Genomic DNA, 15,783 nt, shown 5'->3' on the forward strand with positions numbered 1-15,783 from the left:
AGGGGGAGGGGGAGGGGGAGGGAGAGGGAGAGGGAGAGGGAGAGGGAGAGGGAGAGGGAGAGGGAGAGGGAGAGGGAGAGGGAGAGGGAAACAGACAGACAGGCAGACTTGTACATGCAAAGATTTTGGTTATCTCCTGAGACAATCTCCCATGGACATGAAGGATAAATGTATTATTAATTAGAATAATAAAAGTAAGTCTGATTTGTTCTTTCATTAATTCCCTCACTCAGGAACTGAAGAAGCTTTACAAAATAAGAAAAAAAATTAGGATTCAGTTTAAAGAAGCAAAGTCACATAATAACTAAATGCCAAGTTTACCAGTGTGTTGCAAATAGTAACTTAAAGCCCTATAAACCCCATGCATCTTAGCATACTGGCTTGTTGGCATTTAGTTTCTATGACTATCAGTCTAAAGGCAGGACAACTGACTCCTTCATGCAAGATTTCTCCACACACCTTTCCATATGGCTGTGTCAGGACTGGCAGGTATATTTTAACTTAGCTCAAGGCTTTTATAAGCATATTGTCATTAGCAATTCAATTTCTTGGGAACTACTTCAAGCTCTTTCTGGAAGCCTGTGAGGCCTGACCCCCCCTAACAAGCAGTACACATGAAGGGCCTCTGCCTTACCTGCCTCCTTCTCAGTTTCTGATTCAGAAACTTCATCTTCCCCTTCCTCCTCCTCTGAGCTGGAGCTGCTGGATTCTTTGTTTTCTTCCTCTGTTTCTTGGGACTTGGGGATCTCTTCTTCATAAAGCATCTTCTCTTTGCTAAATTAAAAGTACAATTTGAAAGCAACTCAGAAATGACACAAACCATTTAAGTTTGCTAACAGTCAGATATAATACAGGGAAGAAATCTATAAATCTGTATGTAGAAGCAACAGTAAAAACATGAAGATCCTTCTGATACCCGTGTGTTGTTCTCTTGGACCTTGGCTTTTCAACAGTCTAAGGTTTATTACTGACGTTAGAGTATGACTCAAGGGGACTTTGTCTATTCAATACATAGATAGAAGAGAACCGTGACTAACAAGGAGAAGATGCTAGTAGGACAGATAAATGGTTTTAAAAATCATCACACAGGCCTTCACTGAGTTCTATTACATCCCCAAATCTTGCTAGGGACTGAAATAGTGGTTGACAAAGAGACAAATTCTGAGCTGAGGAAACCCCTGTATAATCAGAGGAGCAGGCAGGACTAAGAACCCCTGGGCTAGGGTAGAAGAGATGCTGCCAGAATGGTCTCTCAGTGTAACACATATTCTTTCATCCTCAGGGGCCCAGCTCAGCACTACCTCTCTCTATCCACAAACATTCCACACTTGGAAGATCATTTGACTGAAATGAAACAGAATCATTTTAATATAAAAATGCTCAACACACTCACACATGCATGCATGCACGAGTGCACACACACACAGAGAAAGAGAGAGAAAGAGAGAGAGAGAGAGAGAGAGAGAGAGAGAGCGCAACAAGCGCATTCCATTCCTTGCATACAAGTAAGCTTGTATCTTACTTTTTAAAGAGTCCACTCTGAAACTTGCTACTCAGGTCTGACTCGATGAGTTTATTCCGTGTCTCCTTCTCACTTCGAAGCTGGAAATTGAGAAAATAGAGAGAAAGAGGGAAAAGTTGACAATTTGTGAAAAATCAATAGTATTGAGAAGGTATTATCATGCTGAAAAAACAAAAAATAAAAAACAAGACATAAGCCAAAGAAGGAAAAGGGAATCAAAAAAAAAAACAAAAACAAAAAAACAAACAAAAAAAAGGACAAACACATCATCAACTTGTACACTACTTTCTCCTTGGAAAAAAGTAACAGAAGAAAATTCTTATCCAAAGTAGAAGAAGAAAACACATAGATAGAAGAGAACCATGAATAACAAGAAGATGCTAGTAGGACAGATAAATGGTTTTAAAAATAATCACACAGGCCTTCACTGAGTTCTATTGCATCCCCAAATCTTGCTAGGGACTGAAACAGTGGTCGACAAAGAGATAAATTCTGAGCTGAGGAAACCCTTGTATAATCAGGGGAGCAGGCAGGACTAAGAAACCTTGGGCTAGGGTAGAAGAGAGATTTAAGAAAATTATCCCTCCAAAATCCCAAACCAAACCTTAATATGAAGAGAAAAGCCTAGCTTATAAGGGCAAAGAGCCAAAGGAAACCTGGAGAGGATGCTTTATGACTCACATAGCAAAGTAAGTTAGCAGTAATTCTAAAGAAACCATAGACTTAGAGGAAACGGTCTGGTACTTAGATGTATACTCTAAACAAAATATACTTATATCTGAAGGGGGTGGTTCTGATGCTAAAGTCTTGTCTCCCAATTGGTTCTTGATTTGTCAGTAAAGAAAGCCAGGGCCAATTGCTGGGCAGGAGATACAGACAGGACTTTCAGGTTCTAGGAAGAAAACGCAGAAGGAAAGAGAGGTCTTTCTGCCATGCTTTGGAGGAAACATGTGAGGTCTTGGGGGAGCTGGGGCCTGTGGTCTCCACTACAGGGGAGTGGCCAAGAATGTTTGGCACAGGCTAGGTGGGACTAGCCACTGAAGTTTAGGGCAAGTGGAGATGGAGATAATAAATTTCTATCTTTTCCAGGCAGAAGACAGTAACACCCAGCAATTGTGCCTAGAAGGCAAGTTGTAAAGTAACAAACTGTGTGTGTGTGTGTGTGTGTGTGTCTTTTATACCTGGATTCAGGGAAGCTAGGGGAGGACCGGTAGCACAGTCACCTCCCAGAAGTAAAGGTGAACAAAAGGGAAGCTGGGAGGGAGCTGGTAGCATAGCCGATCCAGGAGCAAAAGGCGGTAGATAAAACTACACGTGTAACATATCCTAAAATTATGTAGAAGACAGAGACAAACACTGTTCCCTTTAGAACAGCAAGGTATTGTGAGGAAGCTAGGCCTGGGTGTGCAGGCCATCATACTAGTTACTAGGAAGGCTCAGGCAGAAAGACTAAGTTCAGACTAGCCTGGGCTAAGGAATGAAATCAAATGGGTGATGAGAGATATCATTTATGTCCCAAACCCAATTACGTTAGTTAAAGAGTGTGTATGTTCGAAGTTTTTATGTTACTCTAAAAATGACAGATGATAAGGGTTTGCAAGAACAAAAACTTAACTGTGTAAAGTGGTGCATTTGCCTAAGGAAGGCTGATGCTACTAACAGTGTGTTAACACTGCCTTTGGATTGTGCTATCATGCAAGTGATCCTGAATACTCAGCAGAGGAAACATGAACCGTACATTGTTTGTCTGAAGTTCATGTATGTAGCTTTCTAACTGAGCCTAAAGTAACAAGAGTCACTGCTTCAACAGTTCAGTCATGATACAAACACCCATGTCAGAGACCTTGATCTGTGTTTCTCCAGAGTCATATAGTCCTGAATCAAAACCCACGCTATTTCCTATATTTGTCCTAAACTTAAGTTTCCACACCCTACACTATGTGTGAACGGGAGAGAAGGAGGAAAGCCAGTGTTGGGCTTTTATTTTCTGTCCAAACTAATTTTATTCCCCTGTTCAATTACTCACTGGGAGAAGATGTGAGCGGGTCACTCTTCACCTGTGTACCTGGTAGCTTTCCATTCGTGTATGTAGCTCTTCAGCAAAGCACCAGGCAGAAAGGCAGATAAAATCAATAAAGGTTTTAAAGTAAGGAGGAAAGAGGACTAAGTTCTGGATGTTTTCTCAATCTGAAATAAGTATGAATCACTACCAATCAAGTACTATTCAACACCATGTGACAATTTTGCGGTATTACCTCATTAAGAAAGAAACACAGTGGGGTCATGGTGATGTACACCTTTAATTCCAGCACTCGGGAGGCAGAGGCAGGTAGACCTCTGAGTTCAAGGCCAGTCTGGTCTACAGAGTGAGTTCCAGGACAGCTATGGCTATTACACAGAGAAATCCTGTCTTGAAAAAAAGAAAAAAAAAAAAAGAAATACATTCCTTTCTGTAATGAACTGTAGCTGCCTGAAGGCTATTTTATGTAGCCTTTTACAACATGGTTTTTCAAACATACTGTTGATAGTTTCTGAAGGGAACAGCATCTGTAAAATGTAGATACATCCAGTTCAGCACTGAACAGATGACACTGAAGCATGGGACTCAAACACCCAGAGGAACTGCTCACGGCCAGGAAAGCTGTGAGAGTGTCCAGACTTACCACATCTTGCTTCTTCTGAAGCATCTCCAAGTGCTCCACAAGACCTTCATCAGCCACATCAAACGGCGTCTGGCCCTAGCAGAGCACAGGCCACCATGACAGAGAGAAAACAGAAGCAGCAGTCAGAGGACTTTTTCAGGGTCTATTCTCTATTTACTTACTGACTGACTTTTATTTCTGTGATATAAGCTGAATCTCCTTTTTCTGAAATGCTTAGAACCAGAAGTGCTTTGATTTTAGAATATATGCATACACACACACAGTCATCTTCGGACTAAGACTTAAGTATAAACATCAAATGTATTTGTTTCACATTTATTGTACAAATATAGCCCAATGATAATTTTTTATAATATTTTAAATAATTTTGTGCTTTCATGGTCTGGAATTTTCTACTTGAGGCATATAAGTATTCATAAAATCTGCGATTATGAACATTTCAGATTTCAGACTTGGGTTGGAGATGCCCAATCTATAGTGGTTTCCCTAATCTGTCTACTCTACATTGAGCTGCCATCATGAGTCACAGAAAAGCTATTTTAAGAAACAGCAAATTCTTCAAACACAGAGTTCTGTGGTCAAAACAGTGAGAAAATCACTACACTAGTTCTAATGCTTATGGTCTCTTGACAAACAGTCTAGGGGAATCCCTATTTATACCTGTCCTAAAGTATTACTGTGATGATAGATTCAGTAAATGCCCTTGGGTCACACTCACACTGAAGACTAACAGGAATGATCTCCCTTTAAGGAAGAAGAGGGAAGCCAGGACGTTACTTCTTTTACGAAACACGGGAACGATTACATATTCTGTATAGTCTAAGAATGAGACCAGGATTCAAGAGTTATGTGAAAAAGACAGGACCATGTGTCTGGACTCTAGAAAATCAAGAGACAGAGTCTCAGGGTTCTAAGCTGCTTGAAGTGAGACTGATGGGATTGCTTTTAGTCAAAATGCAATAATCATTGCCATTACAGACTGCTCTTAAAGGAGTCCACGTGCCAAGAACTCAGCAGTTAAAAGACCAAGAGTTGAAACATAGAAAATGTTCATACCTCACCATAGACAGGGACCTTGGGCCTCTCAAAGTTCATTTGTTGTCAAGAGCAAACTCATTTCCTGTTTTTTTTTTTTTTTTAGGGGCTTCAACACAAGTAGGCACAGATGCCTTGGTTGGCGGAGTTTGACTTTGCTTCAGTATTAACTGTTCTATAGAGAGAGTGAGCAGTGGCGCAAGGAGCTGGGGGACATCACAGCCCAGTGCAGTCCTGGACACTGACCAGAGACTTCAAGCCTGCGCTAGGCACCGAGCCACCTGATCTCATTGCCCTTTCAGAGGTTCAGGCTCACTAACCAGTTTGTTCCGGATATCCATGTCACAGAGTGCTTCTGCCAGGATGGAACAAGCCTCTTTCACTCCCCAGTGTGCAGCTGCATGAAGAGGAGTCCAGCCGTCATGATCCTGAACATTGAGTTCATAGCCAGCCTGAATGAGAAGCCTAGAAGAAAACCCAAAAGGTACATCTATGGACTGATTTTATAGTTTTCCACCAAACAAGCTGTTACTCCACTAATACCTCAGACGTCCCATGATTTCTTCTGCCTTCTAAGAGATAGCCTACTATGCATATCACCACTTTGAGCATCCCTTACAATCTTCACTGAACTGTAAGGTTACACATATGGCATTCCCTACACATATCCATGTTACACTGTGCTGGTCAGTTTTTGTCAACTTGAAACAAACATGTATTCTGCAAATTGTGTCAACACTAAACACCAAGAGTCAAATAAAGCATGAATATAAGAAAAGTAAAACAGGTAAAATAGTTGAGTCTAATTCTCTTTTCTTGCTTTTTAAAATTACATTTTAAATTGATTTCTTTGGTGTGTGTGTGTGTGTGTGTGTGTGTGAATGTGGGTACACACATGCCACAGTGCACAAGCAGAGGTAGGAGGACAACCTGGAGGAATCAGTCTCTCTTTCTACCATGTAGGGGATTGAATTTATGTTATCAAGTTAAAGCAGCAGATGCTTTTACCCAGGGAGCTATCTACACACACACACACACACACACACACACCACACGAGCACGTGCACAGGCATGTACCACTCTCTAATTCTCTTATGAAAGCTGGATATTGCATACTCAAGATCTATAATTGACTTAATAAGCCCAGAAATTGTCTAAATCGTAGAAGCAGAAGGATCACAGGTCTGTATAATCATAGAGAAGGAGGTTTTAGGAGAACCAGTAACAAGTCACAGAGCTGAAAGAGGTCTTCCTGTGTCACTGTGCCTCAAGTCTATCTAACATCATACATACTAGGAAGAGCGACACACCTATGAAGGAATACCAGCAAAACAAGAGGAAACCAACAACAAGAAAATACACCATGGTTAAAGGTTTCTGCCTCTAAAACTCTTGCCATCTTCTCCCAGTACCCATTTCCATATGTACTTGTATATACTTATCCTTCTTCCTCCATACCTGAGGACTTCAGAGTAACCTTTGGCAGCAGCTACATGCAGGGCTGTGGCCCCTGAGCGAGCCTGCCTCACATCTTCTATTTTCCCGCTGTTGAGCCACTGGCGGGCATCCTGCAACATTTGCTGTTCTTCCTCCTTCCTTGACTGCTCTAGATCAACTCCTGCAGAAGCAAAAAACAGACAGCAGTGTTACTAAAGCTCCACCCAAATCTGACAAGATATTTCATTAGCTTAATAACATAAAAATATTACCACAAATAACAGTCCCCGCATCAAGCTGATAACTGATCAAATCTAAGGCAATGCCATTCGTATTACAAAATTGCCAGATCTAAATAAGCCAGACTAAACACTATGTGGTGCACACTCATGAAGAACACACACCTAACACTTTACAACAGAACATAAATATCAGAGGAGATACTATTTTTACTTTACAATATTTGCATAAAGTTTCAAATGCTAAAGTCCTTTAACATGTTATATGACAATCTGGTGGGGTAACCCCACTTCCATAACTAAATACAGGATGCTTTGCATATGGCCTCAAACACGTCAGTGGCAGAGCTAACATTAGAACTCCTGGATACTCTTGGCACTTTTCTTTTCCACTCATTACACCACAAGAATACTGTCAAAGTCTTCGTTTCAGGTATGATACACTACAAGAGTGACCTCCTTCTAAAGCTCATTTCCATATGTACTTGTATATACTTACCTGAAGCCACATAGAGCAATCCAGAGATTAGAAAGTGATCTGAAACCAATGCTATATAGTCTACTTTTAAGGCAATGCAGACTTTGTTTCCCTTACAATCATACAGAGATAATCCAAGAGCTCTTCTATAGCTAGGCCAGTAAAAAAGGGCCTTAAGAAAGAGCATTCTTTATTATACAAAATAATGAAGTGTTCTGAACACAAGCACACTCATTCAAAAGGTTCCATATTCATAAGTAGACTTTGTCTGTGCTTTTAGTCTTCTTTTTGGCTCTTAAATACACCACTGTTAACTGCTGAAGAACTGCCTGTCTGGTATGGGAAATGCATAGGGTGAAAAGGAAGCCCACTTAGACACAGTAGGAGTTCTGAGTGCTGTGACGTGAAACACACATATAAATGCTTGTTCATCAAAGCATTCAAGGAAGAGACAGAATTCAAAATTTAAAAAAGTTGGTTCTGAAACTAAAACTTACTTTTACACTTGTAAATTGTAAAACATTTTAAGAGATGAATGGCTCAGCAGTTAAGAGCACTGACTGCTCTTCCAAAGGTCCTGAGTTCAATTCCCAGCACCCATATGGCAGCTCACAACTGTAGTCCTATGAGATCTGATGCCCTCTTCTGATGTGCAGATGTACAGGTGACAAAACATCCATATTTATAAAATAAATAAATCTTTTTTTAAAAAAAAACACACATTTTAGGAGCTAATGAATTTAGCATAAAAACTTTAATTCAGTAAAGCACAAAACCAAGTATGGACCTCAGTAATACAACTTAGAGTATTCATCACTTAAGGCAAGCCCAGGATACTTTCTATAAGGGGTAGATACTTAATGTTACCTTCAGATTTCCCAGCCCTCCAGTCTGCCAGCGCTACTCAGTTCTGCTGATGCAGCAGCATCAAAGCAGCTTTGAACAATAAACAAACAAGTGTTCCAAAGGACCACACCATGAAAGCCCACTAAAGCTTTAGAGATAACTTTGATGCTTAGAAGAGCCTTCCCTGTTTCCAATCATTACAGATCCTGTCCAGAGTTCCATGACAGTTTCAACAGAATCCTAAGACCTGCTGTCCATGGATATTCAATAACATTAAATGAAAGAATTCAAAAGCTAGGTGTGGTGATGCATGTCTGAAATACTGGGATGGAGAAAGAAGATTCGAGGCAGCTGTCCATGGACAGCCTGGACAAGACTGTGTGTAAAAAGAAAACAAAATGACTTTGAGGTGTGTGATAGGAGAGCTCCACCCTATTTCCTGAAATGAGTTTCTTCTAAAACTACAAAATAAGAATATACAATTTCAGAATATACTCTTCTAGGTTAGGTTTCTTACCTTAAGAAACTACTATAACCAGGTATGGTAACTCACACCTGTAATCTCAACATAGGGAGGCAGATGCAGGAGGATTACTGCAAGTCTGAGGTGAAGTCCAGGCTACAGGGGGAGCTCTAGGGCATGTGGGGCTATGAAAGCCCTGCCTCTTAAAAACACAAACAAACAAAAGAAACTATCAGAATAGTTTCCGGTGACTCTGACTAAAGACCCTTTCAGAGGTCTTAATAAATAGCTTCACAACACCACCTGCAAGTTTCCAGAGGGAAAGACACCCACCCAAAGTCACACAGTAGAGCTGGCCATGCTATCCTGGCCTTTCTTCAAGCTATCCTGTGCAACAATGTACAATACAATAACACAATAATGTTATTCATTTATTATTAATTTCACACCCTATAGCCTTTGATAATTAGGACCATAGGCTTCTCCATTTCCCAACAAGAGTAACGTCAAGATTGCCTACAATACAATGTACCCACACAGAAAGAACAGTCCATGATCTTCCCCAGGGCACTCCTAGCTACAAGATGGGTACACAGCCTTAGAACAGCAAAGACAAGGAAAGCCTGGTCATCCTTTGGGCATCTGGCCTATGCCTGTGTGAGTTATTAAAAAGAATGTGACACTGGTAATTGATGACTAATGCTGTGCAGACAGAATTAATCCTGTCCTGTCACATGATAATGAAGAGGGCAGTGTGAGGAGGGTTACCTTGTTTCTTTACTTGTTCCAGAAGAAGATCTTTCATGGCTGGCTCCTCTGCAAGGTCAGAAGGAACTTCACCTTCACTGTTCACAATACCCACACTGGCTCCATGGCTAATAAAATACCTGCATGGCAAAAATCAGTATTATCTCTATCAATCTGATACCAATTTGTACTGTGTGTCTTGAGTTCAATGTACAGCAAGGTATATTTGGGGTTTTAAATATGGTGCTGATGAGATATTTTGTTATTCATTTATTATTAATTTCACACCCTATAGCCTTTGATAATTAGGACCATAGGTTTCTCCATTTCCCAACAAGAGCAACGTCAAGATTGCCTACACACCAATTCTTGAACTTCTAGAAATACTAAGTCTTTCTAAATACTATGAGGAGAGGATGGGTGTGCAGCCCGCAGCTGTAATCCGAGCACTTGGAATGCACAGACGGGGGAGCTCAAGGTTGAGCCTACGTGCTGAATTCAAGACTAGCCTATACTACAAAGTGTGACCTTGTCTTATTGGGTAAAATAGGGAGGACATGCAGTCCTCACCCCTGTAACCTCCTAGAATCCAACTGAATTTTCAGAAAGATAGACTATACTTCAAGTATTATAAATAAGAACACTCAAAAGCCATGTAACCAGTTCTCATGAAAATGTTTACAGTATCAGGTGAAGTTTACTTAGTACTGTTGTACAGATGAAAGCTGAAGAATAAAAGCATATATTAGAATTTGAACAAATTATACTTCCACAAAACAAACCATCTATATAAATCTGCACTCATAAAGGAAACTAAATTACTAAAGAAGAAACATTTAAAATGCTAAGCAGATTCTGAATCAATACAACTCCATACAGAATATTGGAGAAGAGCGAGTTGATAACTTCAGTACCTTACCTGCATCTTTTAATTTTCAAAGTTTTTCTCTCTCTACTCTTTTCCCTTCTCTATTGCTCCTTCCCACTCTTGCACACATATGCATACAGATCAATCTTAAACAAAGTTATGATGATGACAACATCAATACAGCTAAGAACTCTACTCTTTCTGAAACTGAGGCTCCAAGTCTGAGAAATGACTTAGCTGGGGGGGGAGGGTTGCTGACAAGACCGACTATCCGACTTCAATTCCTACGTGGTGGGAGGGGATAAAGGATCCCTACAAGTGGCCCTTTGACTTTTATATGCAAACCACTACACACAGAGACAGATTAAATATTTAAAAAAATTTTAAAGAACCAAGGTTCAAGTATGTTAAGTAATTTTCACATGAAAAAATTAAAGTAAGAAAAAAAGAGATTTTTCTCAAAATCACATAACTAGAACATGGCAGAAACTATTAGCCTCAGTCTTGTAAGTTTAAATCAAATTAGTTTAAGCCAGTTAGAATCCCAATAATTCTAGGAGTGCTATCAGATATTCAGAGGTATTTAAAAAGAGAAAGAAAAACTATGTAAATTATATTTCAATTCATTCAACAATTCAATAAACATCAACAATTCAATCACTATTTATTGAGCTACTATAATATTAAAAAAAACCCACATTTTGAGATGGGTTAGATTTAAAATAAAGTCAATATATCTATGGCCAGTGTATTTGAGAGTTCACAAAGGAGGGGAATAATCACTAAAAATGAAATTAAAAGCCTAACTTTGCTTTCTCAGTGCCTGGTATAATAATAGGGGCTCAATAAATGTTGACATATCAACTCTACATATATACAGCCTATGGTTGTTTGAATAAGTATGACCCCAACAGACTCATAAATTTGAATACTTGGTCATTAGAGAGTGGCAGTACTTGAAAGGCTTAGGAGATGTGGCCTTGTTGAAGGAAGTGTGTCATTGAGAGTGGGCTTTGAGGTTTCAAAAAGCCCATATCAAAGCTAGAGAGTCTCCTCCCTACACCCTCTTGCCTGCAGATCCAGATGTAGAACTCTCAGCTACTTCTCCGGCACCATGTCTGCCTGTGTGCTGCCATGCTCCCTGCCTGACTACTGACTAAACCTCTGAAACTGTAAGCCAGCCCCAGTGAAATGTTTTCTCTTATAAGAGTTGCTGTGGCCAGGTGTATCTTCAATAGAACACTGACTAAGGCACAGCTTAGTGGCATTTCATCCCTCAGAGACTCAGAGAAAGACACTTTACTCAACTCTAAAGCTATGTGCTGCTTATCTGTATTTTTAAATCTACTGAATATCATCACTGTATCTAATTATTCCTTCATTTCTCTATAGCCAATAGTTTTTCTTTTCTGGTTTCTTCCCCTCAAGCCAAGTGAGCATTCGACCATACATCCTGTACACTGAAAAGAAATCAATATATAAACAGTATATACAAATAAGTACATGATAATAAATATTGGTTGCACTGAAATACATACTGCAATCAAACACAGTCATTTCCTAGTTCCTCCAATCCCTTCACATCCAGCCCTGCCCTCAGGATGAGCTGTTTCCTACAAGTGAATGGAACACACTCCCTTCTCTTCTCCTTGTAGGTACCTCTCACATCGCTCAAGGTCCATTTCAAATTTTATGCCTTCAAGAATCTTGCCTGTTCCCAACTGAACTCTATCTTTCCTTCCTTTACTGCTACTTTCCTGCCCCTGCAAACACTAGTTGCAGCTCTTCGACGGCATCTTGATACTTTCTCTCTTGGCATTCTATGAATCTTGGTGTCTGTTCTAACATGTATCCATCCATAATGGCTCAGGCACAACATCCTCAGGTTATACAGGCTGAGCTTCTCCCTTTTCTGTTCTTAGGACAATGATCAAGAAAACTGGTTTCTACCAAGGAATACAGCTTTCTATTTTTCCACATCCCCCACCCCATTCATAGGAGAAAAATAAAACCCTTTAGCACTACACTTGTACTGAACAAGAGTAAGAGATATGACCTAGTAAGCAGCAGGAAAGAGGAGGAGCCTGCTAACTGTCGAGAGGCTCAGAATTGCCATTAGAGCCACATATGTCCCTGGAAAGACAAGTTGAGCATTGGTCAAAGGTATTTTGCTACTGTTTCCTAACATTTATCTATTTCCTTATTTATTGGTATATGTGCACATGAGTGTACTACAGAACATACAAGAAGGCCAAATGACAACTTCCAGAAATCAGTTCTTTCCCCCACCATGTGAGTTCCAAGGATCAAACCTGGGTAATCAGATTTGGTGGCAAGTGCCTTTGCTTGCTGAGCCATTTCACTGGCTCTCTTTGCTATTCTTTTAAGGAGGGGGGTAAGCACAGAAATAAAAATATGTTTTCAAGAAACCTCAAAATATATTAGCATTGCAATAAACTATATGTCATGCTAAATGCTTGGGCAAATCTGGTGCTTCTGAATTAAACACCACTAAAAATAATGCAGCTAACTAGTATTCTCCTTGAACTCAAAATAAGGAAAAAACAAACTTAAACACACACACACACACACACACACACACACACACACACACACACCATCCATACAGAGTTAGAAATATGTGGCAATAAAAGATCACCAAGGATCATGAAATAGCATGGCTGTGGTCTCCTCAAGAAGCCAGTCTCTCTGCCCTTCATTCCCCCTCCCTTGAAGGCCAGTGCTAGCAATTATCCTAGAAATAAATTTAAGATATAAGTTCTTCAAGACACAAACAGATGCCAATGTAGAGGAAACGCACATCTGTGACCCCAGCACTTGGGCTACTGAGGCAGAAGGACTGAAGTTCAAGGCTGCCTAGACTAAATGAGCCCAAGATCACCCAGAGCTATATGGTAATACCCTGCCCCTCACTAATTAATTTTAAAAAAATATGTCTGGGAGGATGGCTTTGTCAGGTATAGGTGGGAGAGGAGGTCCTTGGTTCCCCAGTGTGGGGGAATTCGAGGGTGGGGAGGTAACAGTGGATGGCGGGGGCACACCCTCATAGAAGCAGGAGGAGGGGGATGGGATAGGGGGTTTCTGGGAGGGGGAAATGGGGAAAGGGGATAACATATAAAATGTAAATAAAATAGCCAATAAAAATTAATTTCAAAAAAGAAATATTTTTACTATTTTGAATATATAGGTGTTTTGTCCCAATGAATGTTCGTACACCTCATGTATGCACAGCCCTTGGAAGCCAGAAGAGGTGCCAGATGTCCTGGGACTGTAATTAATAGAGGGTTATAGGAAGCCAAGTGAGTGCTGCAGGTCCACCTCAGGTCCTGTGTAAGAGCAGCCAGTACCCAACTGCTGAGCCATGGCTCGGTTCCAATCCCAGTTAGACAATCATGTTATTTCTCTGATCTGTTGTATAAAAATATTACAAATAGAGACAGTAAAATAAACACCTGTCTAACAATAATATATGTGCTACAAGGTAAACTGAGGCATGCTGTCTCTAGCTCCGCCCACATCTGCAGTGGACGCCAGTGGATCAGCTCACTATGGTCAGACATTCATATCAGAATCTGTGATGGTCACTGTAAGCTTACTCCAGTGAAGGTAATATTTGACTGAGCAAAGGATTTCTAATTTTAAATTTATTTCCGAAGGAACTATGCTTGTCTTTAAAAATGAATTAAAGAAACCACAAAAGCCATTATAATAATTCCCTCTATGCAGCTTCCCAGAAAGATACCACCACATATTATTCTAATTTTAAGACTCAGCTGGTCTTAGATGAGTGAGAAAGGAAAGAAAAATGGGTTAAAAATTACTTCTTGAATGTAATGAGATTGTGTGGCTCAATCACAACATTCTACCTGAAGGCACACTCAAATACAAATGAAGCTGATATGTCTTGTTTCTTAAGTAAATGTTCCAAGTCGAAAATGGACAAAGAAGTCATCTTAGCACCTCTGTACCGGAACATCGACATGAGTGAGTGTAGATGAGAACCCGAGCTTTTCTATGGGCCTGAAATGGAGGCAGCCTGGGTGCTGAGGAGGAGGTTACAGATCTTTACTATTACAGAGCAGGGAGAAGAATGAAGAACCAGGGAAACTCTACTACCCAGAGGTCTTGGCTTTGAGACCAATTCAGTTATCCACCGTCTTCTTTTTTTTGTTTGTTTGTTTGTTTGTTTTTCGAGACAGGGTTTCTCTGTGTGGCTCTGGCTGTCCTGGAACTCACTCTGTAGACCAGGCTGGCCTCGAACTCAGAAATCCACCTGCCTCTGCCTCCCAAGTGCTGGGATTAAAGGCGTGCACCACCACTGCCCAGCAATTATCCACAGTCTTAAGCAACAGCCTTGTCCACCACCTGCACTTGCGCCTCATGTGTCTCTGCTCAGACACTCTGTGGGTTTAACTTCTCTAACTAAGAATCCTTGGGTCAAACGGAAACCCCACCATAAGAGATGCTCCAGGAAACCTGGAAAAATGCAGTTCTCAGACCTCTACATGGCTGCCTGCTCTTTACTAAGAAAAAAATATGCTAGCTGCAATCATATCATTTAAAAAGACTTAATCAATCTGGCTTTCAAAAGACCATAGACTATCCTTATTAGATTTACTTTAGCAATTAAAATTTGCCCTGCAAATTTTAAAGATGTTCAAATGCCCAAGTTTCTTTCCTAAGAAGAAATAAAATCCTGATCATCCGTCCATATACTAGACACCTACTTTGTGCTTCTCGTATGGTAGGTGCCACATGATCAGAATTCTTCTATCTTAGGCAGGGCAATCTCCTCCCACGGAAGTCAAGAGCTACTAAAGTCTTAAACATAGTCATTCCACCGATGTGGAGCACACTGCCAATCACTACTTTGCCTTGGTTCCATATGTTCCAGTTCATAATTTGCTATTTACTGTAGTAATGTTTATAAAGACAAACAAATAAACAAAAAGCAGGTTTACAGAAAAGTTAAAAACCTACAACTCACATGCTTGTGTTATGCTGTTTGGAAATTAGCCAGACAGCATACCAGGCTAATGTTGCCTCTGAATAGTCCAGAAATTATGAATTATATGAAAACAGAAGCAAACAAAAATTGGAGCTAAGAACTCTGCATTTAGATACAAAGCACACTGTCAACTAGCTCTTAATAGTCAATTTTCTGGATTTTATAATTTAAAGAAACGTACAACTATTTGTGAAATTCAATTTCTGGGAAACAGAGGAGGAATCTGCATCAAGCCCACAACAGACGCTCACTCACTCTGCTATGTTGAGATAACCACAGGAAGCTGCTGCATGCAGAGGTGTCCAGCCCTCGTTGTCTTGCTGGTTTACATTGGCTCTGTTCTCCACCAGAAACTTCACCATGTCCAAATTTTCATCAATACAGGCCTGAAAAGAAAAGCCCATTGATTCATTCAATAAGTATTTACTAAGTTCTATTATGTCCAGACACTGCTCT

The 15,783-nt window shown here is 40.3% G+C and overlaps 1 protein-coding gene across 1 annotated transcript in view; it reads right to left on the reverse strand.

Annotated features, from left to right (window-relative positions):
* Ppp1r12b (protein phosphatase 1 regulatory subunit 12B) overlaps positions 1–15,783 on the reverse strand; it is a 198,072-nt gene that overhangs the window by 131,253 nt on the left and 51,036 nt on the right. Inside the window, exons 2-8 of the mRNA XM_028764608.1 lie at positions 15,583–15,713; positions 9,452–9,570; positions 6,679–6,838; positions 5,541–5,685; positions 4,186–4,260; positions 1,523–1,602; positions 635–774 (exon numbers count right to left, since the gene is read on the reverse strand). Of these exons, the coding sequence (XP_028620441.1) occupies positions 635–774; positions 1,523–1,602; positions 4,186–4,260; positions 5,541–5,685; positions 6,679–6,838; positions 9,452–9,570; positions 15,583–15,713 (850 nt within the window). The remainder of the gene's footprint in view (positions 1–634; positions 775–1,522; positions 1,603–4,185; positions 4,261–5,540; positions 5,686–6,678; positions 6,839–9,451; positions 9,571–15,582; positions 15,714–15,783) is intronic.

The sequence above is a fragment of the Grammomys surdaster genome, unplaced genomic scaffold, assembly GCF_004785775.1.
Source record: "Grammomys surdaster isolate TR1022 unplaced genomic scaffold, NIH_TR_1.0 145, whole genome shotgun sequence".
Classification (NCBI taxonomy): Eukaryota; Metazoa; Chordata; class Mammalia; order Rodentia; family Muridae; genus Grammomys; species Grammomys surdaster.